The sequence below is a fragment of the Phoca vitulina genome, unplaced genomic scaffold, assembly GCF_004348235.1.
Source record: "Phoca vitulina isolate PV1807 unplaced genomic scaffold, GSC_HSeal_1.0 scaffold1, whole genome shotgun sequence".
NCBI lineage: Eukaryota > Metazoa > Chordata > Mammalia > Carnivora > Phocidae > Phoca > Phoca vitulina.
The window spans coordinates 70,741,135-70,761,814 of record NW_022589704.1 but is presented as its reverse complement, the minus strand read 5'-3'; the positions used below and the strand labels follow the sequence as shown (position 1 = coordinate 70,761,814).

At 35.4% G+C, this 20,680-nt stretch overlaps 1 protein-coding gene across 19 annotated transcripts in view; it reads right to left on the bottom strand.

Moving 5' to 3' along the window:
• Positions 1-20,680, bottom strand: part of BAZ2B (bromodomain adjacent to zinc finger domain 2B) — a 381,204-nt gene that overhangs the window by 126,706 nt on the left and 233,818 nt on the right. For all 19 annotated transcript variants that reach the window (XM_032409746.1, XM_032409845.1, XM_032409773.1 and 16 more), the window contains one exon: positions 9,588-9,731. In XM_032409746.1, coding sequence (XP_032265637.1) covers positions 9,588-9,729 — 142 coding nt within the window. In that variant the 5' untranslated portion in view covers positions 9,730-9,731. The remainder of the gene's footprint in view (positions 1-9,587; positions 9,732-20,680) is intronic.

Sequence of the window (20,680 nt, the reverse complement as noted above, 5' to 3'; positions counted from 1 at the left end):
TAGATATCTACACTATAGACAGATCAACTAAAAATGTTATAATAGTTATTTATACCATAACATAAATACTAAAAGAAACTGGAATGAAACCTTGGCTTTATACTCAAACCCACAAGAATAGGCCTATCTCATTTTTTTGATGATTCTCTAGCGACTGTAAACTTAACTCTTAGTTATCTTTTAAATGAGAAGTTCTAATAAAATAATAACTTTGGACTTGCAGGGTTTTATTTATTCATTCCCTGTCCAGTAAGGTCAACTGATGCTTTTTTTTTTTTTTAAAGATTTTATTTATTTATTTGACAGAGAGAGACACAGCGAGAGAGGGGAACACAAGCAGGAGGAGTGGGAGAGGGGGAAGCGGACTCCGCGATGAGCAGGGAGCCTGATGCAGGGCTCGATCCCAGGACCCTGGATCATGACCTGAGCCGAAGGCAGTCGCTTAACCGACTGAGCCACCCAGGCACCCAAGGTCAACTGATGCTTTAAGATTCCTCACCACATGGCTTATAATGCCCATCCCCAACTAAAATCTGCATAGCCATTTGGTACTACCAGAACAAAATATAGCATGGCCTAGGAAACTTATTAATTAAAGTTAATTTATCATCTAATTTTCAAGTCCAAGTCCTGCAAGGTCATCTCCTTCCTTTCTTCAAAAATTGCTTCTTGAGCATATATTTTGTGCCAGGCACTGACTAGAACATGCTGATAAAAGAAAGCAGATATAGTTCCTGTCCTTTAAATGTAGGAAAAGGGGCAAACAAGTAAAATAACACCAAATGTATAATTATATATTGTGAAGAGTATGATGGAGGAAATTATTAGGGACAAAAATATGTAACAGTGGAACAATTACCTAGACACTGTGAAAAGAGGAGAATTCTCCAATTAATGTCTCAGGACATTTAACCTGAGAAAAAGCATAAGAATCAGCCACATGAAAATTTTCCAGACAGAGGGAGAACATGTTTGACATCCTGGTTTGGGAAAGAATGCTTTGTATCTGAAGAAGTAAAAGGCCAGGGACTCTGAAAGATATGGGAACAGAATGAGAACAGTACCAGATAAGTTGTTTTTTTTTTTTTTTTTTTTTTTTTTAAGATTTTATTTATTTGACAGAGAGAGACACAGCGAGAGAGGGAACACAAGCAGGGGGAGTGGGAGAGGGAGAAGCAGGCTCCCCGTGGAGCAGGGAGCCCAATGCAGGGCTCAATCCCAGGACCCTGGGATCATGACCTGAGCCAAACGCAGATGCTTAACAACTGAGCCACCCAGGCGCCCCCAGTACCAGATAAGTTTTAAGCAGGCAGAGATTAGATCATGAAGAGTATATCGGTTAGGTCAAAAAGTACCAAACACCCAATTCAAAATGGCTAACTGAAAAGGTGAATGTATTAACTCATATTGTGTAAAAACTTTTGGGAACAGCTCCCTTTAGATAAGGAAGACTGATTGAAAGTTTACCAGTACCTAATTTCTCTTTCTTCTCTTGGCTCTATGTCCTCAAATGGGCCCTTTCTCCTAAGTTTGTGAGACAAAAGGGTATCCTTTCTCACTAATAAAAATCCCAGAATGGAGTCTCTTTGTCTTTGATTAGTCTGACTTACATTATGTGCCCATTATTCCTTAACCAATCACTACTGCCTGGGAAAAAAGATATTTGGATTGACTAGACTGGGTCACATATCACCCCTGGGGTCTTAAGTGAAAATTTTTTTTAAAGTGATTTATTTTGACGGGGACAATTTCAGGTAATATTGTAGTGGTGGTGTAGAGGTCACATGAACCATCCACAGAAAATAATAATAAAACCTTGATTTAAAACAACATCAGGAAGTTTAAAGGGGAAACTCCGGCAGTGAGCAAACCACAGAAACAATGAGGCTCAAATTCAGAGCCTGAACTATCCAAATGCCTAGCTACAAGTACACTGCATGAATGGGGTTGGACCCAAGGGGGACAGCAAAATGGCTAGCAGAGAACATAGAGAAATCTACTCTTGAAAGACAGAGCTACCCATGGCAGATCAGTTGAGTTTGATGTATTTCTTAACTGAGTCCATTCCTTCACCATGATTAGGTTAGACAGCAGAAAGCCTGAAGCATCAGAGTACAGAGTCCAAAGCTGGCAGAACAGCTGGAAAGTAGTACAGGATAATCTTAGAAGCAAGGGAACCAGAGAGAAAGAGACTCATCTCTGCCTAAGTACTTGGCTGACCCGACAATTTTCACAGGCACAAAGGAGACCCACAAGGTGCCAGTCTAAAAAAGCAACCATGGAAAGCCAAAAAAACAGGGCACAGATCATCATCCGTATGTTTTTGACCACAATGACATTAAAATGGACATCAATAAAAAAAAAAATCAAAATGTCAAATTGTACTTAACAGGGAAATTTATAGCATTAAATGCATATATAAGAAAAAGAAAGGTCTTAAATAAATGATCTAAGCTTTCCCTTTAAGAAGTTACAAAAAAAAAAAAAGGAAATCACACTCACAGAAAAACAGAAGGAGATAATAAAGGACAGAAATCAATAAAACAGAAAACTGAGAAAAATCAATGAAACCAAAAGCTAGTTTGTCAAAAAGATGAATAATATTGATAAACCTCAAAAAATATTGATAAACCTCCAGTCAGAAAGAAAAAAGGGCACAAATTATTAATATCAATAATGAAAGAGAAGACATTCAAAGGATGAGGTATTATTTGGATCAACAATGTGCCCATAAATTCAATGATTTAGATGAAATGGACAAACTCCTTGAAAGACATCAACAACCAAGGCTCACTAAAGAAGAAAAAGATAACCTGAATAGTTTTATGTTGATATTTAAAAAGTTGAACTCATGTTTTAATATCTTCCAACAACAACGACAAGAAAACCTTGAAAACCCAGATGACTTCACTGGTGGATTCTACCAAAAATTTAAGGAAGAAATAATACTAATTTGATACAAACTTTTCCCCAAAACAGGTTTTCAAGAAGGAGGCAGAGGTCAACTATATCATTTCTGACAAATCTCAAAAGAGATTTCTTTTGCTTTTTTAAAGATTTTATTTATTTGAGAGAGAGAGAGACAGCACGCAGGCATGAGTAGTAGGGGGAGGGGCCGTGGGAGAGGGAGGAGCAGACTCCCCACTGAGTGCAGAGCCTGTCGTGGGGCTTGATCTCAGGACCCTGAGATCATGACCTGAGTGAAGTCAGACGCTTAACCAACTGAGCCACCCAGGCGCCCCTCAAAAGAGATTTGTGCTAAGTATACATGAGCTATGAAATGTTCTGAAGAAAAAAACTGCTGAAACTGGAATAAAGCTCATCTATATGTATCAGGAGTTGTTTTTTTTTTTTTTTTTTAAAGATTTTATTTATTTATTTGAGACAGAGAGAATGAGAGAGAGAGAGCACGTGAGGGGGGAGGGTCAGAGGGAGAAGCAGGCTCCCTGCCGAGCAGGGAGCCCGATGCGGGACTCGATCCAGGGACTCCAGGATCATGACCTGAGCCGAAGGCAGTCGCTTAACCAACTGAGCCACCCAGGCGCCCCTGTATCAGGAGTTTATTACACTTCACAGGTTGGGAGATATGGCAGGGGGCCTATCACTAGATGAGCTCAAGTGGATAGGTAATTGGCTCATTTAACATTTGTTCTAAACTTCTTTCAGTGTATCTTCCTGTGATGCAGAAGCTGGGCAGCTAAAAATTACATTTACCAGTCTCTTTTGCAGCCAGGATTCTGGATATTATTTAGATTCTGCCAATCAGATGTATTTGGAACGAATTAAAAACTGAGTTAAGCTGGCAGATTAGCAGCCCACGAGGCATCCTTTTAGCTGTATAGATCTAGCAGGTAACACAGATCAACCTTGGAGGCAGTTACGTCAGTGGTTCCTGATTACTGGATTGCAGCTAAGGTGGTATGATCCATGGAGTCTTCAGTTGGAAAAGTGGTGTCCTGATTCAACCAAAGGTAGTTTCCTTAAGCAGGCCAATTCAACAGTAATGCCCTGAAATCATTTGTGGGGATGAGGGAACCAGCTCCTCAATAATTTCATAAGTATCCAACTCCCTGTATTAAATCTCTTTCTGCTTAAACAGCCTTAGTGGTTTGTGTTATCATGGGCTGAACTGACAGATATATTAACCAACAGCCCCAAATGGCCACAGTTGCAAAACCAAAAGGCCAATTCAGTCTATCATAACTGGCCTGATATCTGATAACCACAGACTTTTCAAAGTAATACTAAAAGAGAGGTAAGTGAAATCTTTAAAAAATATATATGTATGACCTCGAAGGTAAAAGAGTAGTTCTTAAACAAGACAAAAAGGATAAGCATAAATAAAAATACTGATAAATCTGACTACATTAAAATTGGAAGTTCTATTAAACAAAAGACAATTTAGAATAAAAAAAGACACACCACAGACTGGGAAAAGATATCTCCCACAAATATAACTGACAAAAGGACCAGCATCCAAAATGTAATACACTCATAAATCTATAAGAAAAAGATACATAATCCAATAGAAACATGTATCAAAGCCCTAAATAATCACTTCAAAAAGAAGAAATCCAAAAGGCTAAAAACATAAAAATGTACCTTAATGAGACACTATTTAGTATTCAGCATTGACAAAAATCAAAAAGCCTGTCAATGAGAAGTGTTAGCATGGATGACAAGCATCAGGAATTCTAATATACAGCTGGTGGAAAAATAAATTAGTACTACTGGTAAAGTTGAAGACATTTTCAGAAATGTACGCTTATATGCATTGGAATCCATGTTTAATGGTCATAACATTGTAATTGGTAAAAACAACTCAAATATCCACCAGCAGTTGTGTGGATATATAAATGGATGTACATTTCATTAAATGCAACATGCAAAAAGATACCTAAGCCTTTTATCCTTTAAAACTTATTCCTCCTCCACGTTTCTCATTACATCACTCCTGACCCAGTTATTCAAGTCATGTCAGGGCTTCTCTCTCTCTCTAAACATTGCCTTGCCAAATTTGAATAGTCATTATGTCCTATAAGAATCTACTCCCTAAATATCTCTGCAACCTTCTTTCTTCATCTCCAATAACTCCTTAATATGGGCCGATATCATTTCTCACCCAAATAAATACAAGTAATTCCTAAAAGTCTTCTTTGCCTCTGGTGTCATTCCCATTGCAAACTGATGTTCAACATGATGCTAAAGCTTTCATTTTCAAAGCAGTGTGATCATATAAAACCCTTCCACTTGGATGAAGTATGAATAAAAATAATGGTTATAATTTACTAAGCCCCTACTGTACAACAGGCATTATCTCATTTATCCTTATAATGCTGCAAAATGGGTGGTCATATCCATTTTATGCATGAGGCAACTAAAGCTCAGAGAGGAATACGTAATTTACCCAAATTCACATAGCTAAATGTGAATAAGCCAAGATTCCATTTCAAGATATTTCAATTGCAAAATCTTTGCTTTTAATCAATACATTATTCTGCCTAAATTCCTAAGCATCACACATGGAGTTCTAAATGATCTGACATGAGCCCATTCCCCAGCTTGAACTCCTGTCCCTCTGGTTCCACTTAGCCATAGTAGGTATTGCTGATCCATTCTCTCCTTCCTTACTAATAACCTCTATTTTCTTCAGGACGGCAGTATGCTCAGCTAAAAACTAGTTTTCCTGACCTTCCTTGAAGCTGAGATTACCATTCTGATGAAAGAGAAATAAGTGGAAATCTCTGGATGGGGTTTCTGGGAAAGCTCTTTAATAAGGGTCAAAGTAAGCTGGCAAGCAACTTTTGCCCCACTCCCACCCCACCTTCTTTTCTGGAAAATAGTGCTCTATGTGGATCAGCTCTCTTACAGCCATGGGATACACATGTGAGCATGAAAGTCCCATACTCTAGAAGACACAATATAAAATTAGGAGCCCAGGTCTGTGATGGCATTACCCACTTTGGGACTGCCTTTCAATGGGCTTGTGTGCTTAAATGCCATGCTTTCCTACTCATAGTTAAGCATTGTCAGAACTGACACATACCCTAAGTTGAGGCTTTTACTGGTCAACTTGCAATTTCCTCAATATACTATGATTTGGCACACATCTATAGAGGGAATTAAGATACATATGTAAATCAGTCTCTTTAATTTTTCAAAGAAAAGTAGGCATACTCAGGCTTTAGCCAGAGAAGTTTTAAATGGCTTATTTGTTTTGTATATTCAGCATTTTTATAAGCTTTTGTTTGAAGGTTCTACCCTTAAAAATGGGTTGAAAACCACTGGTCTATGACACAATTTAAACTATCACTGAAATTTATCAAAGTTCTATCTTTGGATTAGGTCAATGACCACAAATCTCAAACAAATTTGATAAAGTGTAATTGTGAAACTATTATTCTCTTAGCCTTCACTCAGAGCCAGTATGTGGAATCGTCTGAGTATCTGTGAAATTGGCCCATGGGATACTGTGCATTATTTGGCTTGTTATACAAAGATTCTGGTGACATATTTCCTACACCATTCAGGGCCAGAAAAAAGTTCGGTTTTCATCTGAGGAATTGATATGCTTACTAGCAATGGTGTGTGAGTCATGTAAGCCATTATGTTTTCCTTTTATTCTTAGCAGCTAATTCAGTAAGTTTTTTGTTCGGTAAGAGTGGCTTTCTTCAGCTAACACCTTTTCAGTTTTTAGAGCCTATGTTTTGATATTTTAGTTATTTTTTTGTTTTTTTATTGTGCCAATACATTTACTGAAAGCTGTCCCAAATTATTTTTTAGAAATAGGCAGTTATTTTTAAAAACTCATACCTTAAAGGGAAAAGAAATATTACTCTTCTGATAAGATCAACAAAATCCATATGCAGATAGACTTATATCAATCAATCATTATTGCAATGTTGTTTTCTAACCTAGTTACTACAATAAAATTAAAGTGTGTTGTGTTGTGAGATGCAACCCTCCCAGGTCCCTGCATGTTGTCACTGGGTATGCTAAGAATGCAAAGCCTAGACCATTCTTTAAGCAGGCCATTTCTCAAGATTGCATTTGCAAGGAACAACCCTGAAAGATAAAGCAACATCTTTAAGACAAAGAGTGGGTTTGCTTTCATTTTTATGAAAGCAATGGATTCCCCAAGTTCAGTATTCTTCAGCTGTGATACAAACCCACTGCATTTATAAGGTTCAATTGGGCCATCATGTAACCTCTGTGGGACTTGGGAGGCATGGGGAACCAATGCCAACATGATATTCATGTTAACTGCTGTGACAATAAGTAATAAAATTTCTGACCCAGGAGTTTCATGTCTTCTGCCAGCATCCATAATAGTGACAGACTAACTTGTAGGTAGGTTTAATCCCAAATCCTGACAAGGTATTCACTCAAAAAAATTAGTTGATGATTCAAAATTTGAAAGCAGGTTTGAATTACATCCTTTGTAACTCAGAAGAATTCCTATAGACATACCATTAATGAAGATGACAGAGAATGGCCAGTTAAAATAACTGTTTAAAACAACAGAATGTCCTCAAAGGAGCCATTAAAGAACTGCTGAGGTTTTGACATTTTAAAGATGAAAATTGTTTTCTTGTCTCTATAAATCAAACAAATTGAGGAGATTTAAGTTGTTTATTAAGACAGAGTCCAGGCCCATTAACACTCTACGATCTTGTTTTAAAATGAAGAGAATTATCAGAATGAATGGGCCAAAAAGAATGAATCAAATAAGAGAAGACAGGAAAATGATAAATAGAGCTATGTAGGACAACTGCACATTCTCTTAAGCAACCTTTGGGTTGGAAGTTAATATAAGGCTTTACTTTAAACATAAACCATAACACTGTTAAAGCTAAAAACAAAAAAAAAGCATTTTCTTAGAAAGTGAAAAAACTCATGCTGTACATACTGAAAGTATAATGTGTTAATAACTGATCTATTTCTGAATAAACATAGAAATAAAATATGTTTCCATTCAAAATAAGCAACTCAACCTAAAAAGTCTACAATCTTTTAAGTTGGTAAATAAATGATAAAAAATGAATTCCTTTCCAGACAAGGAAATTTCTGATGCTACCCAGCAACTCAGCATACCCCACACCCCTTTTGCAACTCCCAACTACTGCCAACAAAAAATAGTGCTCAACATTGACTAATTCAGAAAACTGAGAAATTGGTAACAGCAAAGTGTCCAGAAAACTCATGGCTCTGTACTCAAGAATGCTATTAAATCTTCAACATTAAAAAAAAAAATTCTCCAGAAACCTTATATAAAGACTAATTCAGAAGTAAATACAAAGTTAGACGGCAGATTGGAAGATACACTGAAATGAGTTGACAACTAAGGAGAGAAGAATTATAAAAAGCAGGGAAGAATAATTACAAAGATACAATTGTGTGCAATCATTTAGACAAACTAACTTAAGATAAACCTGCATCACTATTTTTGAATACAGCATATCATCGAAGGCATTCATCATTTCATATATAAGGGAAGTGTGCATGAAGTTGTGAAAGGACTTAACCAAGACTGCACAGGACGCAAGAGAACAGGGATTTTATTTATTTATTTTTTTAATAAAAGAGTGTTTTATCTTAGTTATTTTATAATCACTAAGAAAATTCTACAAAAAATTGTTCTGATACATCAATGACAAAATGACATCCTTCCTGTCATTCCATTGATTAAAAAAATAATTGAACAAATATGTATTTGGCAATTTACCAAGGTATTTTGTTAGCAAACATTCCATATTTATGCACTGCATTTATCCAAAATTATAAATCTAATTTTAAAAAGTGAGATATCATTTAGTTCTTCTGCTTATAAACATACGAAATAATCTTTAAGATAAAAAATATTTGAAGTTAAAAAGCTTCCTAGTGATAAAGGAATGAGTTAATCACACTTAACATGTTTTCTTTTTTTAAAAAAAGGATGTATTCTACCAAACCTGTGTTTGAACAAAGAGTGATTTGGGGCAGTAATTAAAAAAACTTTCTACATAATTAATCAAAATTTATGGTATTTTAATTTCTGAAATAAAGCTCTTATTATTGTCTTTTTAGCAATCTAAACTTTGTTCATGTTTAAAGAGAAACTTGTCATGCTGTTAATTTTTAAAATATTTTCCATCGAGTAAATGATCTATCTCTCTTAGTACACATCTGTGAACAGGGGTAGCTGGAGTTTGGTGAAGGATTATTTCAAATACCAGAAGCAAATTTAGAATAAAAGGTCCATAGCATTAGTACCTAATCTTATCACCAAGGACTCCTTTGTATTTCTTCACTCCCTCATGGGCCTATTGTTTCAAAACATTTTGCGTGTACTCATTTATTAATTGAAATGGTCAAATTAAGAAATTATGATGAAACTCTCAAAGAGAGCTTCTACTAAGCATGAAAAGTGCAATCTCAGTGTGCTGGTAAAATACAGAAAAAGCACAAACTAGATGTTTAACCTAGTTATTGTTCAACAGGTCAAAAGAGGTAATGAAATCATTTTATTCAGTTCAATAAAATACTACGAATGCAAATTAGTAAATGGATGGCATTCTAAAACTGAGTTAATAAAGGGTATTCACCACATGGGTTGATTGTAGAGCTAAGTGAAGCAGCTCCCGTGGAAAGGCCGCCTTTTGAAACTGATGAAGCCACAGAAGGTAGAGAAGATGAAGGTGTAGTAGTGGAGGCTGTTGAGGATGGTAACCGTTCTCCAGACTCCATATCTATGAGAGGGAGAAAAATGTTAATTCTCAGTACTAGATAGTGGAATTATTCAAAGAATTAAACATACCTTAGTATCAAAATAAGTCAAACATTTAGGCATACTTTTATAAAATGTGAAATAATTTCAAAATACATGTTCTTCAGAAAGATAAAATATGGAATAAAAACATAAGTATAATTTAAAATACCAATTTATGAAATAAGTTTAATGTTAAGTGTACCAAAACTTCTCTTAATAGACTTGCATATAACATATTAACTTCTTATTCTTCTTAAATCACCTCATCATCTATTCATTTACAACAGAATACCCATATTATCTTAACTCAAGAAAGTAACACCACATTTGAATGGACTGTCTTCTAAATTCAAGTCTTGAAAATCTTAAGCATCCAAGGATCTGACCTGGTAACCTCTATCAGAGCAAGCACTCCTCCCCCACCAAAAAGACAAATATATTTTAGAGTTGTTACTAATGTCAGGTTTGAACTATAGTTAAAATGGCCTTAGTACAACCCATTTATAATGACCAATTCACTTACATGTAACTTTTTTTTTTTGCTTAGCTATTTAGCAAACTTACATTGGTCTTGTTGTAAATTTATGTTGATATTAAAAATGTAGAGTAGAAATGGGTGAAGGGGGATCAAAACGTATAAACTTCTAGTTTTAAAATAAGTAAGTCATGGGATATAATGTACAACATGGTGACTACTGTTAGTATTACTATAGTGTATATTTGAAAGTTCTAAGAAAGTAGATCTTAAAAGTTCTCATCACAAGAAAAGAAATTGTAACTGTGTGGTGATGAATGTTAAGTAGGCTTATTGCGATGATCATTTTGCAATATATACAAATATCCATCATTATGTTTCTCTTCATATTCTGTCACTGCTCTCAATCACCTCTACAGATGATGATACTGCTATAATGAGTATGTCCATATTCTTAAAGAACTTTCCTTTCTCTTTATTAGCATTCATCATGGAAAAGAGTAGTTGGTATTGATGGTTACATGAAACTAATGTTTAAAAGGCAGGTTTTGGGCCATCAAACAGTCACAAATGAGCTTGGAGACAGGTGGCTGGTCTGATGGCAGGGCCCGTACTGACATTTTCTCCACAAATTATTTTCACCAACAAATCTCATTTCACTACATACAAAAATTATGTATCCTTTACCTAGTTAAGAGTTTACAGAAAAGGGCTATTTTTAAAAATGTATAGCTGGTAACCTCATTGTCTTAAAAAAATTCTAAAATGTACTATTTAAACATGTTATTTTTAAAAAATAATGTAAAGGTTTTTTTTAAAATTTGCCTTTGTACTCCACAGCAAAAATAATTTGGTGATATAAATAAGTACTTTAGCTGAGTACTTGGCATAAAACTATTCAATAAATAATAGTCATTACTTTTTTTAGGATAATAAATTATGAACCCTACGTATATTTCTTTCTGTTGCTGTAATTCTTTCTGTTGCTATAACTTGATTCAGGACTAAAGCAAGTAAAACCCAGAAAGCAAAATGAGCAGTCTCTACATATTGCTTATTGGAGATCTTTTCTTGGAAATGGTCATTAAAATTAAAAATATACATATACTTGGATCTTACAATCTACTTTTGAGAATCTATTCTGTAGAAATAAAATACTAGTAGGTTCTTTATTATAACATTGTTTAAAAATAAAATTTAAACCTGGCAATAAGAAAGAGTAGAACTACAGCTAGTAGTATGATGTTAAGGGCCTTTTTTAGTTTCAGTGAAAGTGGAATTTTCTCTTTTATTCTTGGTTCCTTTTGTTCATTTAAGTGGAAAAGGGCTTAACTTAAAAAAAAAAATGCTTATGTAGAGCATAAGCTTTTCCTTAGAAGTTCTATTATCTACATTATTCATGTATTATTTTATTTCAACTATTTTGATCTTAGTACTGCAGCGATAGAGTCCAGGGATGCTGCTAAACTCCTACAATGCACAGGACATCCTGCACACAGAAAATTACCCGGCCCAAAATGTTAGTAGTGCCAAGGTTGAGAGATCCTGATCTAAAGTATCAAAAATTATATTACTTAGAATTCAACTAACTAAAACTTTCTATTAAGTAGTAGTTCTATATAATTGTTATAATAAGATGATTCAAACTGATTTATTGACATTGTGACAAATTATAACATGATCATTATATTCAACATATCATTTGTGTCAGTCTAACTCTAGTCTCTTATTTTACATTTTGTCCTAATTGTTTGAAATTGATAAAGTACGATATGTCATTAACACATATCAGAATATCTGCTCATGCTGGATAATATGAATTTACTATATTTTACTAGGATGATATTTGCCAATAACAATTCTGAGAATAGACAAAAATCAGAATTACCACAAACAACTTTCCTGCATGATGATTTTCTATACTCACTCCAGAAAGACTCAATGATCAGTTGTTAACGATAACACTGTTCAAATTCAGGCATATCAAACTTCCCTTTTGTGTAATCACAGTGTTTATGAATGCTGACAGCTGCTGGGCATAAACCTGAGCAGGTGCTATTAGGGAAGGACAAGACATGTTGACTAAGAAATACAAATGTGATCAGCTGCCCTTTGTTTTAGTTGCACGATTCTTTAGTGCTAAAAGCACAGCTACAGAATAGACTGAATATTCAGAAAGTAAACATAAAAAGAGACTTAGATGTTTCTTCTAGAAGGTGTTCTGTCTTTATCTTTGCCAACAATACCAAAAGTTCTCTGTGGGAATTCAAAGCACAAAAGTAGATTTGATGAAACCTGGCTTTTCCTTGCAATGTAAACTCAAGTGAAAAACAATAATCAAGAACAATAAAGATCATGAGGTAGTCACTATGCTGCTGCTTTTGGTTTAGTAGTACCACTAACAGATTTACAATTCCAGTATTTTCTAAAAGTTCTGACAAAGGCTTTTATAAAACTGTTTCTTTAGATAACTTCCAGGCAACTGAACACTTGGACAAATAATATTTCAAGATTTTAAGTAGCAAAACAAAAACAAAAGCCAAGAAGACACAAACACTTTTCTGGTAAGGGATTTTGTGAAACAGGAGATAAGGCAGAAACACCTTATTAGACAACAAACAAAATTATATATTTGAAGGGAAATCATTCTAATTACAAAACTTTTATTTTACCTACATTTTCAAAAATAGTTACTTTGAGTCATTAAGTATAGTATATTGTGGTTTAAAGCATGACTATATAAAATGAACCAATTTCCTTTGAAGCTTCACACATTTTACTACCACTGTAAAGAGTAACAATTACATCCCCAAACAAAAGTGGGCTGGCAATCAGGTGCTCTGTGTTGCAGCCTGTGATCTGGAGCAAGTCTCAGACACCCTAAATACCAGTTTCCCTGTCTGAAAAATGATAGGGTTGAACTAAACTAACCCTCTGATAGTGCCTACTATCAGAATTTTATCAACTTGATGGTAAACAAAACAAAACAAAACAAAACAAAACAAAACCTTCACATTGCATTAAAATATTTAACAATTTCGGGTGGCTGAGTGGCTCGGTTGGTTAAGCGTCCAACTCTCGATTTCAGCTCAGGTCATAATCTTAGGGTCATGAGATGGAGCCCTGGCACTCAGTGGGGAGTCTGTTTGAGATTCTCTCTCTCCCTCTCCCTTTACCCTTCCCCCCCTAAAATGAATAAATAATTCTTTAAAATATTTAACAATTTAATTCCACTTTTTCCTTATCCTCCCTTTCATTGGCCTGGTTCTATCTCCTAATGTGTATCATGCTAAATTACAAATTTCTGCTAAATCTTTTAAAGATTTACTCATCTTATTTATACCTCAAGAGACTTGATAAGAAAATTATCCAAGAGTAAAGCACTGATTTTCATACTGTTCAGTAAATATCTATTCAAAAGGATTAAATATTCCTTTGCAATGAGATATCTGTGAGAAAGAGGTTATCCTAAGATATAAAAGAATATTATAGAAGATCTGAGCAAAATTTAACATGTATGGATCATCTAAACTGCAGGTAGAGTATATGAATTTATTGACTAGGATTAGAGATTTCTAACAAGGATACAAAAGTCAGAAGAATAAAAAGAGAGACAATGTCTAGTTAATTGTTCCTTTCATCTACAAAGTCCCAAAGTACACGCAAAAAGACCTAAAGCTTTGCTTAACTAGGAAATACAACTAAAATTAACTGGAATTTCTGAGATATTTCTGGAGAGTAATTGAGGCTGATGAATAAGAGATTGAGAAAAACGAAGCAGGCTAACAAATAGAAGTCATGTTACTTTATGCAAGATATCCACATACACTCAGAAGTTGAATAAAGAAAGACTCCAAGTACTACAGTCTGATGAAATAGAATTAAAACTCCCTTTCAGCGGGAAAGAAGCAGAGCTAAACTAACAGGAAAAACACACTTCTTAAAGAATAAAATGCTATAAAACCCCACTCCTGGCACGGAGACCCACAACCAGGAAGGAACTCAAAACCCAGAAGTTCTCCCTGGGGAGCAAAGAGTTCGAGCCCCACATTGGGCACCCCAACTTTTATGACACATACTTGAGAGATGAGCCCCCAAAACAACTAACTTTGAGAACCCAACAAGGCTTGCATTCCAAGACCTACAAGACCATGTGATCTGAGAAACTGCTCTTAGAGGACTCACACTCAGATTCACCCACCCCAGGACCCAGCTCAGAGGCAGCCAATCACACCCAGACCTGAAGTGAAGAAGGTTCACCTACTTATGTTAAAGCATCGGCATGAGGGAGCAGCATCTAATTTAACACACACATCCAGGAGCTTGCTGGAACACTCGCCAAGGATGGAGACTGGCAGATGTCATCTTCACACTTTCCTCTCTGTTGTACTCCAGAACACCAGTATCTTCCAGAAGGAAGCTTTTACATGCAACTAGTGCCCCAATTTTGATGGCTACTACCTAGGAAACACCTCTTGACTGCCTACTTGTAGAGGCCAGGGGAGATTGTTTTCCTGGTCCCACACACTGTAATAATCATACCCCTATCTAGAACACTGATTTTTTGACTGCTTCCAAGGGATAGCTCTACATCACCTGGCTCTGGTGGGCAGTGGGGCTCACACTCACGGATCCACACGACTGCACCAAGCAGAGAAAGGGTTCTTAAACAGCTACCATGTCCAGCAAAGGGAAGATGCAACAAACGCACAGCTTGATCTTTCTGTGAGGGAGCTTTATTAGCTAATCACCATGAATTTGACCTGAGGGGTCAGCTTCTAATTAAACATACATCGAAGGGCTGACTGTAATCTTTTCCAGAGAACTTGGAGGCTGGGTACTATCTTGGAGCTCACCATTTGTCACATTCCAGGGTCCTAGTGTCTCCTAGAGAGTTTTATACACATCTGGTATCCTAGTTTTTATGTCTGGAGCCCTGGTTTTTCTAGCTGTCATGCAGGGAACATCCCTTCATCACCTAGCTCTGGGGGTACATGGAAAGATGTTCATATCACTAATCATCAGGGTGATGCAAATTCAAACCACAATGAGATAACACCTCACACCCGTTAGAATGGCTATTATCTGAAAGACAAGAAATAACAAGTATTAGCAAGGGAATGGAGAAAAGGGAACCCTTGTGCACAGCTGGTGGGGATGTAAATTGGTGCAGCTACTAAGGAAAACAGTATGGAGGTTCCTCAAAAAAATTAAAAATATAATGATCCGATAATTCCATTTCTGGCTATTTATCAAAATGAAAACACTAATTCGAAAAGATAATAGGCACCCCCATGTTCACAGCAGCATTATTTACAATACCCAAGGTATGGAAACAACTTCAGTATCCATCAATGGATGAATGGATAAAGAAATTGTGGTATAAATATAATGGAATATTCCTCAGCCATAAAAAGAATGAAATCTTGCTCTTTGTGACAACATGAATGGACCTCGATGGCATTGTGCAAAGTGAAGTAGGTCAGAGAAAAATAAACACCATATGATCTCTCTTATGTGTGTATATCTTTAAAAAATTTAGAAATAAAAATAAGAAAAAACCAAGCACATAGATACAGAGAACAGACTGGTGGTTGCCAGAGGTTGGGGTGTGGAGGGCTGAAAAAAAAGGGTGAACTGTTTTTGTCTTCTTTTGAATTTAAAAATGTTCTGCAGAGTCTTAGGTATTTTTAAGTGTGTTGGAAAAAAGCAAGGAAAAAAAGAAGTAGAGGGTATGGCTCTAGCCCATATGCTACTAGCTTCCATCAAAGATCCTCTTTTATCTGTTTTGTATAGTGAGATTCCATGTGAGATTTTGTTTGAAAAAAGGGTCCCATTGCATTAAAAAAAAAGTTTTCAAACCACTGATCTAAAGGATCTCTTTCTCATATCACTTCTTAATAACATGACCATCTGTCCAATCCTATTTGCTGTGACTTCAAAATCTGAGTTCCCAACTGGAAGTAGGAGGCACTTTCATTCTTGCTTGGTCTTCAAATCCTAATTTCAAGCCACTGTACAATGTGTCTTCAAATTAGATCTTACTCCCCTATGAAGAACATCCTCCTAACTCTGTACCCCAAATACCCTGACCCTGGTAGACTGAGTCAATCACCTACTTGGGGAAGTTGTAAGTGACACATCTTACTACCTACTAACTCTTTTTCAGTATCCCCCTGGATACTCAGTTCTCTCTTCTCTGTTTTCGATCTTCATTTGTTTTAAAGAGGAAAGCAAAAAGAATAAGAATAAAATAAGGTAATTGTTGAATAGAATGCTTGGCTCTATTGACATTAATTAGTAACCTCCCCATTGGAGGTTGGGGGGGAACTAAGTGATGGATTTACAATATTATAGTAAAACAATTTCTTCCTCTTAGAAAATTTAAAATCTAATGACTCATCCTTTCCTTCCCGTCTGTTAAAATGGAGAAGGTAGACTTCCTTCATTCTCTTAAACTAATTATCACCTTTTTGCAGCTTGTCAGGAAATTTACCTCACTGATCATTCTCTCCCTTTTCTCTATCTCTACTGGACTCTTCTCAGTTATCTTCCATCTTTAAAAACAACAGGAACTCTCCTTTGACCACTCATCCCTATTTTGCCACCCATATTTTTTACCCTCATTTTCAACTAAGATTATTAAAATGAAATTGTCTACTTTTATGGTTTCCTTTTTTTTTTTTTTTTTTAACTTGCCCCTCATAACATCACTTACTCAGGTCTGGCCCATCATTAGTATGACTTCAGTGTTGGGATCCCGCTGCCAAAACAACGCATGAAAGTTAAGCAAAATCTAATCAGGCGAGTCTATAGCTCAGCAGAAAGACAGACTATAAAAATAATACAGAAATTAACCAGGAGGTAAAGAGAATTTTAGAATAAAAGTTGGCAGCAATCTGACTGGGGGAATGCAAACAAATCAGATGGAAAAATTTAAACAATGGTATCTTTAATGCAGGAGGCAAACACTGTATGCAAAGCATGGAATTCATATCCCATAAAGGGGGTTGAGCATGTACCTGTCTATCCTCCTGACCCCCAATCCAGTCCATTGCCAAGTCTTCTCAACTTTACTATCATAATTTTATTTTATTTTTTACTTCTACCATAATTTTAAATTGATCTACATTTTTCCATCTCCATAGTACCACCCTGATCCATGTCACTAACAGTTTTCCTCTAGAAACTGTTTTCTTTTGTCCCAGTACCCTAATCCTTGCTGCTAAAATCCATTCTTCATAGAGTAAACTTTGTTAAAAATATAAATTAGATAATGGCACTTCTTCAACTTTTCAATAAACATTGCAGTTATATTTAAGATAAACTATAAAATCATTGAAAGGCTCTACAAAGTTCCTCCATCTACATTCTTTAGCCTCATACATAATATGTGCTCAATATTTTTTGGTTGAATGAGCTAAATATAAAACATAAGGGGAAATTATAGAGATATTTTTCATAGTCATGACTGTTTTCCTTGACACTCTTATCATTAAACTCTAAAAAAAAATTAAGTGAAAAACTGAAGTGAAAAAAATAGGATGAAGGAGATATTTAAATGTTGATCCTATTATTTACCCTTTTGAATTTTTGTTTATACATTTAATAATCTGAAATAATTAAATACATTCACCAAATTTTCAGGGAAACAATTTTAGTGAAGTTGTTTAATTCTATGGCAGGCAAAATAAAATTGATAATAGATACATTGGAAAACACACAGTTCAAATGGAATATGTTCAAAGTTGTATAAAGGACCGAAAGCACCATGAATACAAGATTGGGAAAACCACTAAAAAGAAACAGAGTTTAAAAAAAAAATGAGGAGTCAGATTACATAACAAGTAAATTAACTTAAAACTGAATTTCAATGTGGATCAATGTATCAAATACATTCTACTATTACTGACAGTATCATCACCACTTAAAATCCTATTAATAACTCCATCCATCACCATACTACTTATTGGGAGTCTAGTATTTATATCAGGCACTATGTTAAGTATTTTCTCTTCATTATTTTAATTATACCAAGTAAACTGCAAATATATTGTCATCAATAATAATAATTTTCAGATGAGGAAACACAGACATATAAAAATTAAGTAACTTGCCATAAACAAAGCTATTAAGTGTCAGAGGCAAAAATCTGACCTCACTCTTGGTATTTAAGAAATTTTATTATAATCTGAATTACTAAGGGACATGTTAAGTGTGGACACTATACTTTTTTAACACTTTAAGAAATAGGGGAAGAAACAGATAAGGCACTGTGAACAATTAAAATGTAACAAAAAATAAATTTTATTTAAAAAAAAAAACAGAAAATTTTAGGCCAAAAATAAGAAGACCAAAGAATAAGAATTGTGGTCTTAAGAACTCCTGGTTTAAAAAAAAAAAAAAAAGGCATGTAAGGGCACCTGGCTGGCTCAGTCAGAAAAGCCTGTGACTTGTGATCTCAGGGTCATGAGTTTGAGCCTCATGTTGGGTGTAGAGATTATTAAAGAAAATAAACTTTAAAAAACCTTAAAAGAAACAAAAATTTCTTTTACTTACTTACTTATTTATTTATTTATTTGTTATGTTAGTCACCATACAGTACATCATTAGTTTTTAATGTAGTGTTCCATGATTCATTAGAAATAAAAATTTTTAAAAAGCATCTAAAAAATAGTCTCTGCTCACTTTAGCAGCACATATACTAAAAAATAGTCTCTTATTCAGCCTTTTTCTTTTCCCTCTAAAAATACCTATAAAAACCCAGAAAAAGAAAATGTAATACCATAAAAAATTAAGAGGGCTAATGACCCATCAAAATCTAGGAAGAATTTCTCTACTCCAACAAAATAAACTGAAATATTTATTAAAGTGGATAACATATAACCCATTAAAAATCTTATTTTCTAATACTATTTAACACAAGAAAACATTCACGGTTAGTGTTAAATGAAAAAAGGCAACATATATAACATAAAGTATGATCTAATTTTGTTTTTTATTTATTTTTTTAGAAGAATTATAGAAAGACCACATTTTTACTATTTCCACCTTTATGTTTCTTTTTTTAAAATTTTTTATTGTTATGTTAATCACCATACACTACATCATTAGTTTTAGATGTAGTGTTCCATGGTTCATTGTTTGTGCATAACACCCAGGGCTCCATGCAGAAAGTGCCCTCTTTAATACCCATCACCAGGCTAACCCATCCTCCCACCCCCCTCCCCTCTAGAACCCTCAGTTTGTTTTTTAGAGTCCATTGTCTCTCATGGTTCGTCTCCCCCTCCGATTTCCCCCCTTCATTCTTCCCCTCCTGCTATCTTCTTTTTTTTTTTTTTTCTTAACATATATTGCATTATTTGTTTCAGAGGTACAGATCTGAGATTCAGCAGTCTTGCACAATTCACAGCGCTTACCAGAGCACATACCCTCCCCGGTGTCTATCACCCAGTCACCCCATCCCTCCCACCCCACCCCCCACTCCAGCAACCCTCAATTTGTTTCCTGAGATTAAGAATTCCTCATATCAGTGAGGTCATATGATACATGTCTTTCTCTGTTTGACTTATTTTGCTCAGCATAATACCCTCCAGTTCCATCCACGTCGTTGCAAATGGCAAGATCTCATTCCTTTTGATGGCAAGATCTCATTCCTTTTGATTCCATGGTATATATATACCACATCTTCTTTATCCATTCATCTGTCGATGGACATCTTGGCTCTTTCCACAGTTTGGCTATTGTGGACATTGTTGCTATAAACATCGGGGTGCACGTACCCCTTCAGATCCCTACATTTGTATCTTTGGGGTGAATACCCAGTAGTGCAATTGCTGGATCGTATGGTAGCTCTATTTTCAACTTTTTTAGGAACCTCCATACTGTTTTCCAGAGTGGCTGCAACAGCTTGCATTCCCACCAACAGTGTAGGAGGGTTCCCCTTTCTCCGCATCCCCGCCAACATCTGTCATTTCCTGACTTGTTAATTTTAGCCATTCTGACTGGTGTGAGGTGATATCTCATTGAGGTTCTAATTTTGTTTTAAAAAAGTACAGGGGCACCTGGGTGACTCAGTCAATTAAGTGTTTGACTCTTGATTTCAGCTCAGGTCATGATCTCAGGGTGGGATTGAGCCCTGCATTGAGGGTCATAGGGGGAGGGAGAAAGAATCTGAAGCTGACTCTTCACTGAGCCGGATGCAGGGTGCAATCCCATGACCTCGAGATCATGCCCTGAGCCGAAACCAAGAATAAGACGTTTAACCAACTGAGCCACTCAGGCACCCCTGGGTATAGTACATTACTTTAAATGTATTTTCTCTTCCTTATGATTTTCTTGATAATATTTTCTTTTCTCTTACTTTACTGTAAGAATACAGTATATAATACACAAAATATGTGTTAATCAACTGTTTATGTTCTTAGTAAGCCTTCTAGTCAATGTTAGGCTAT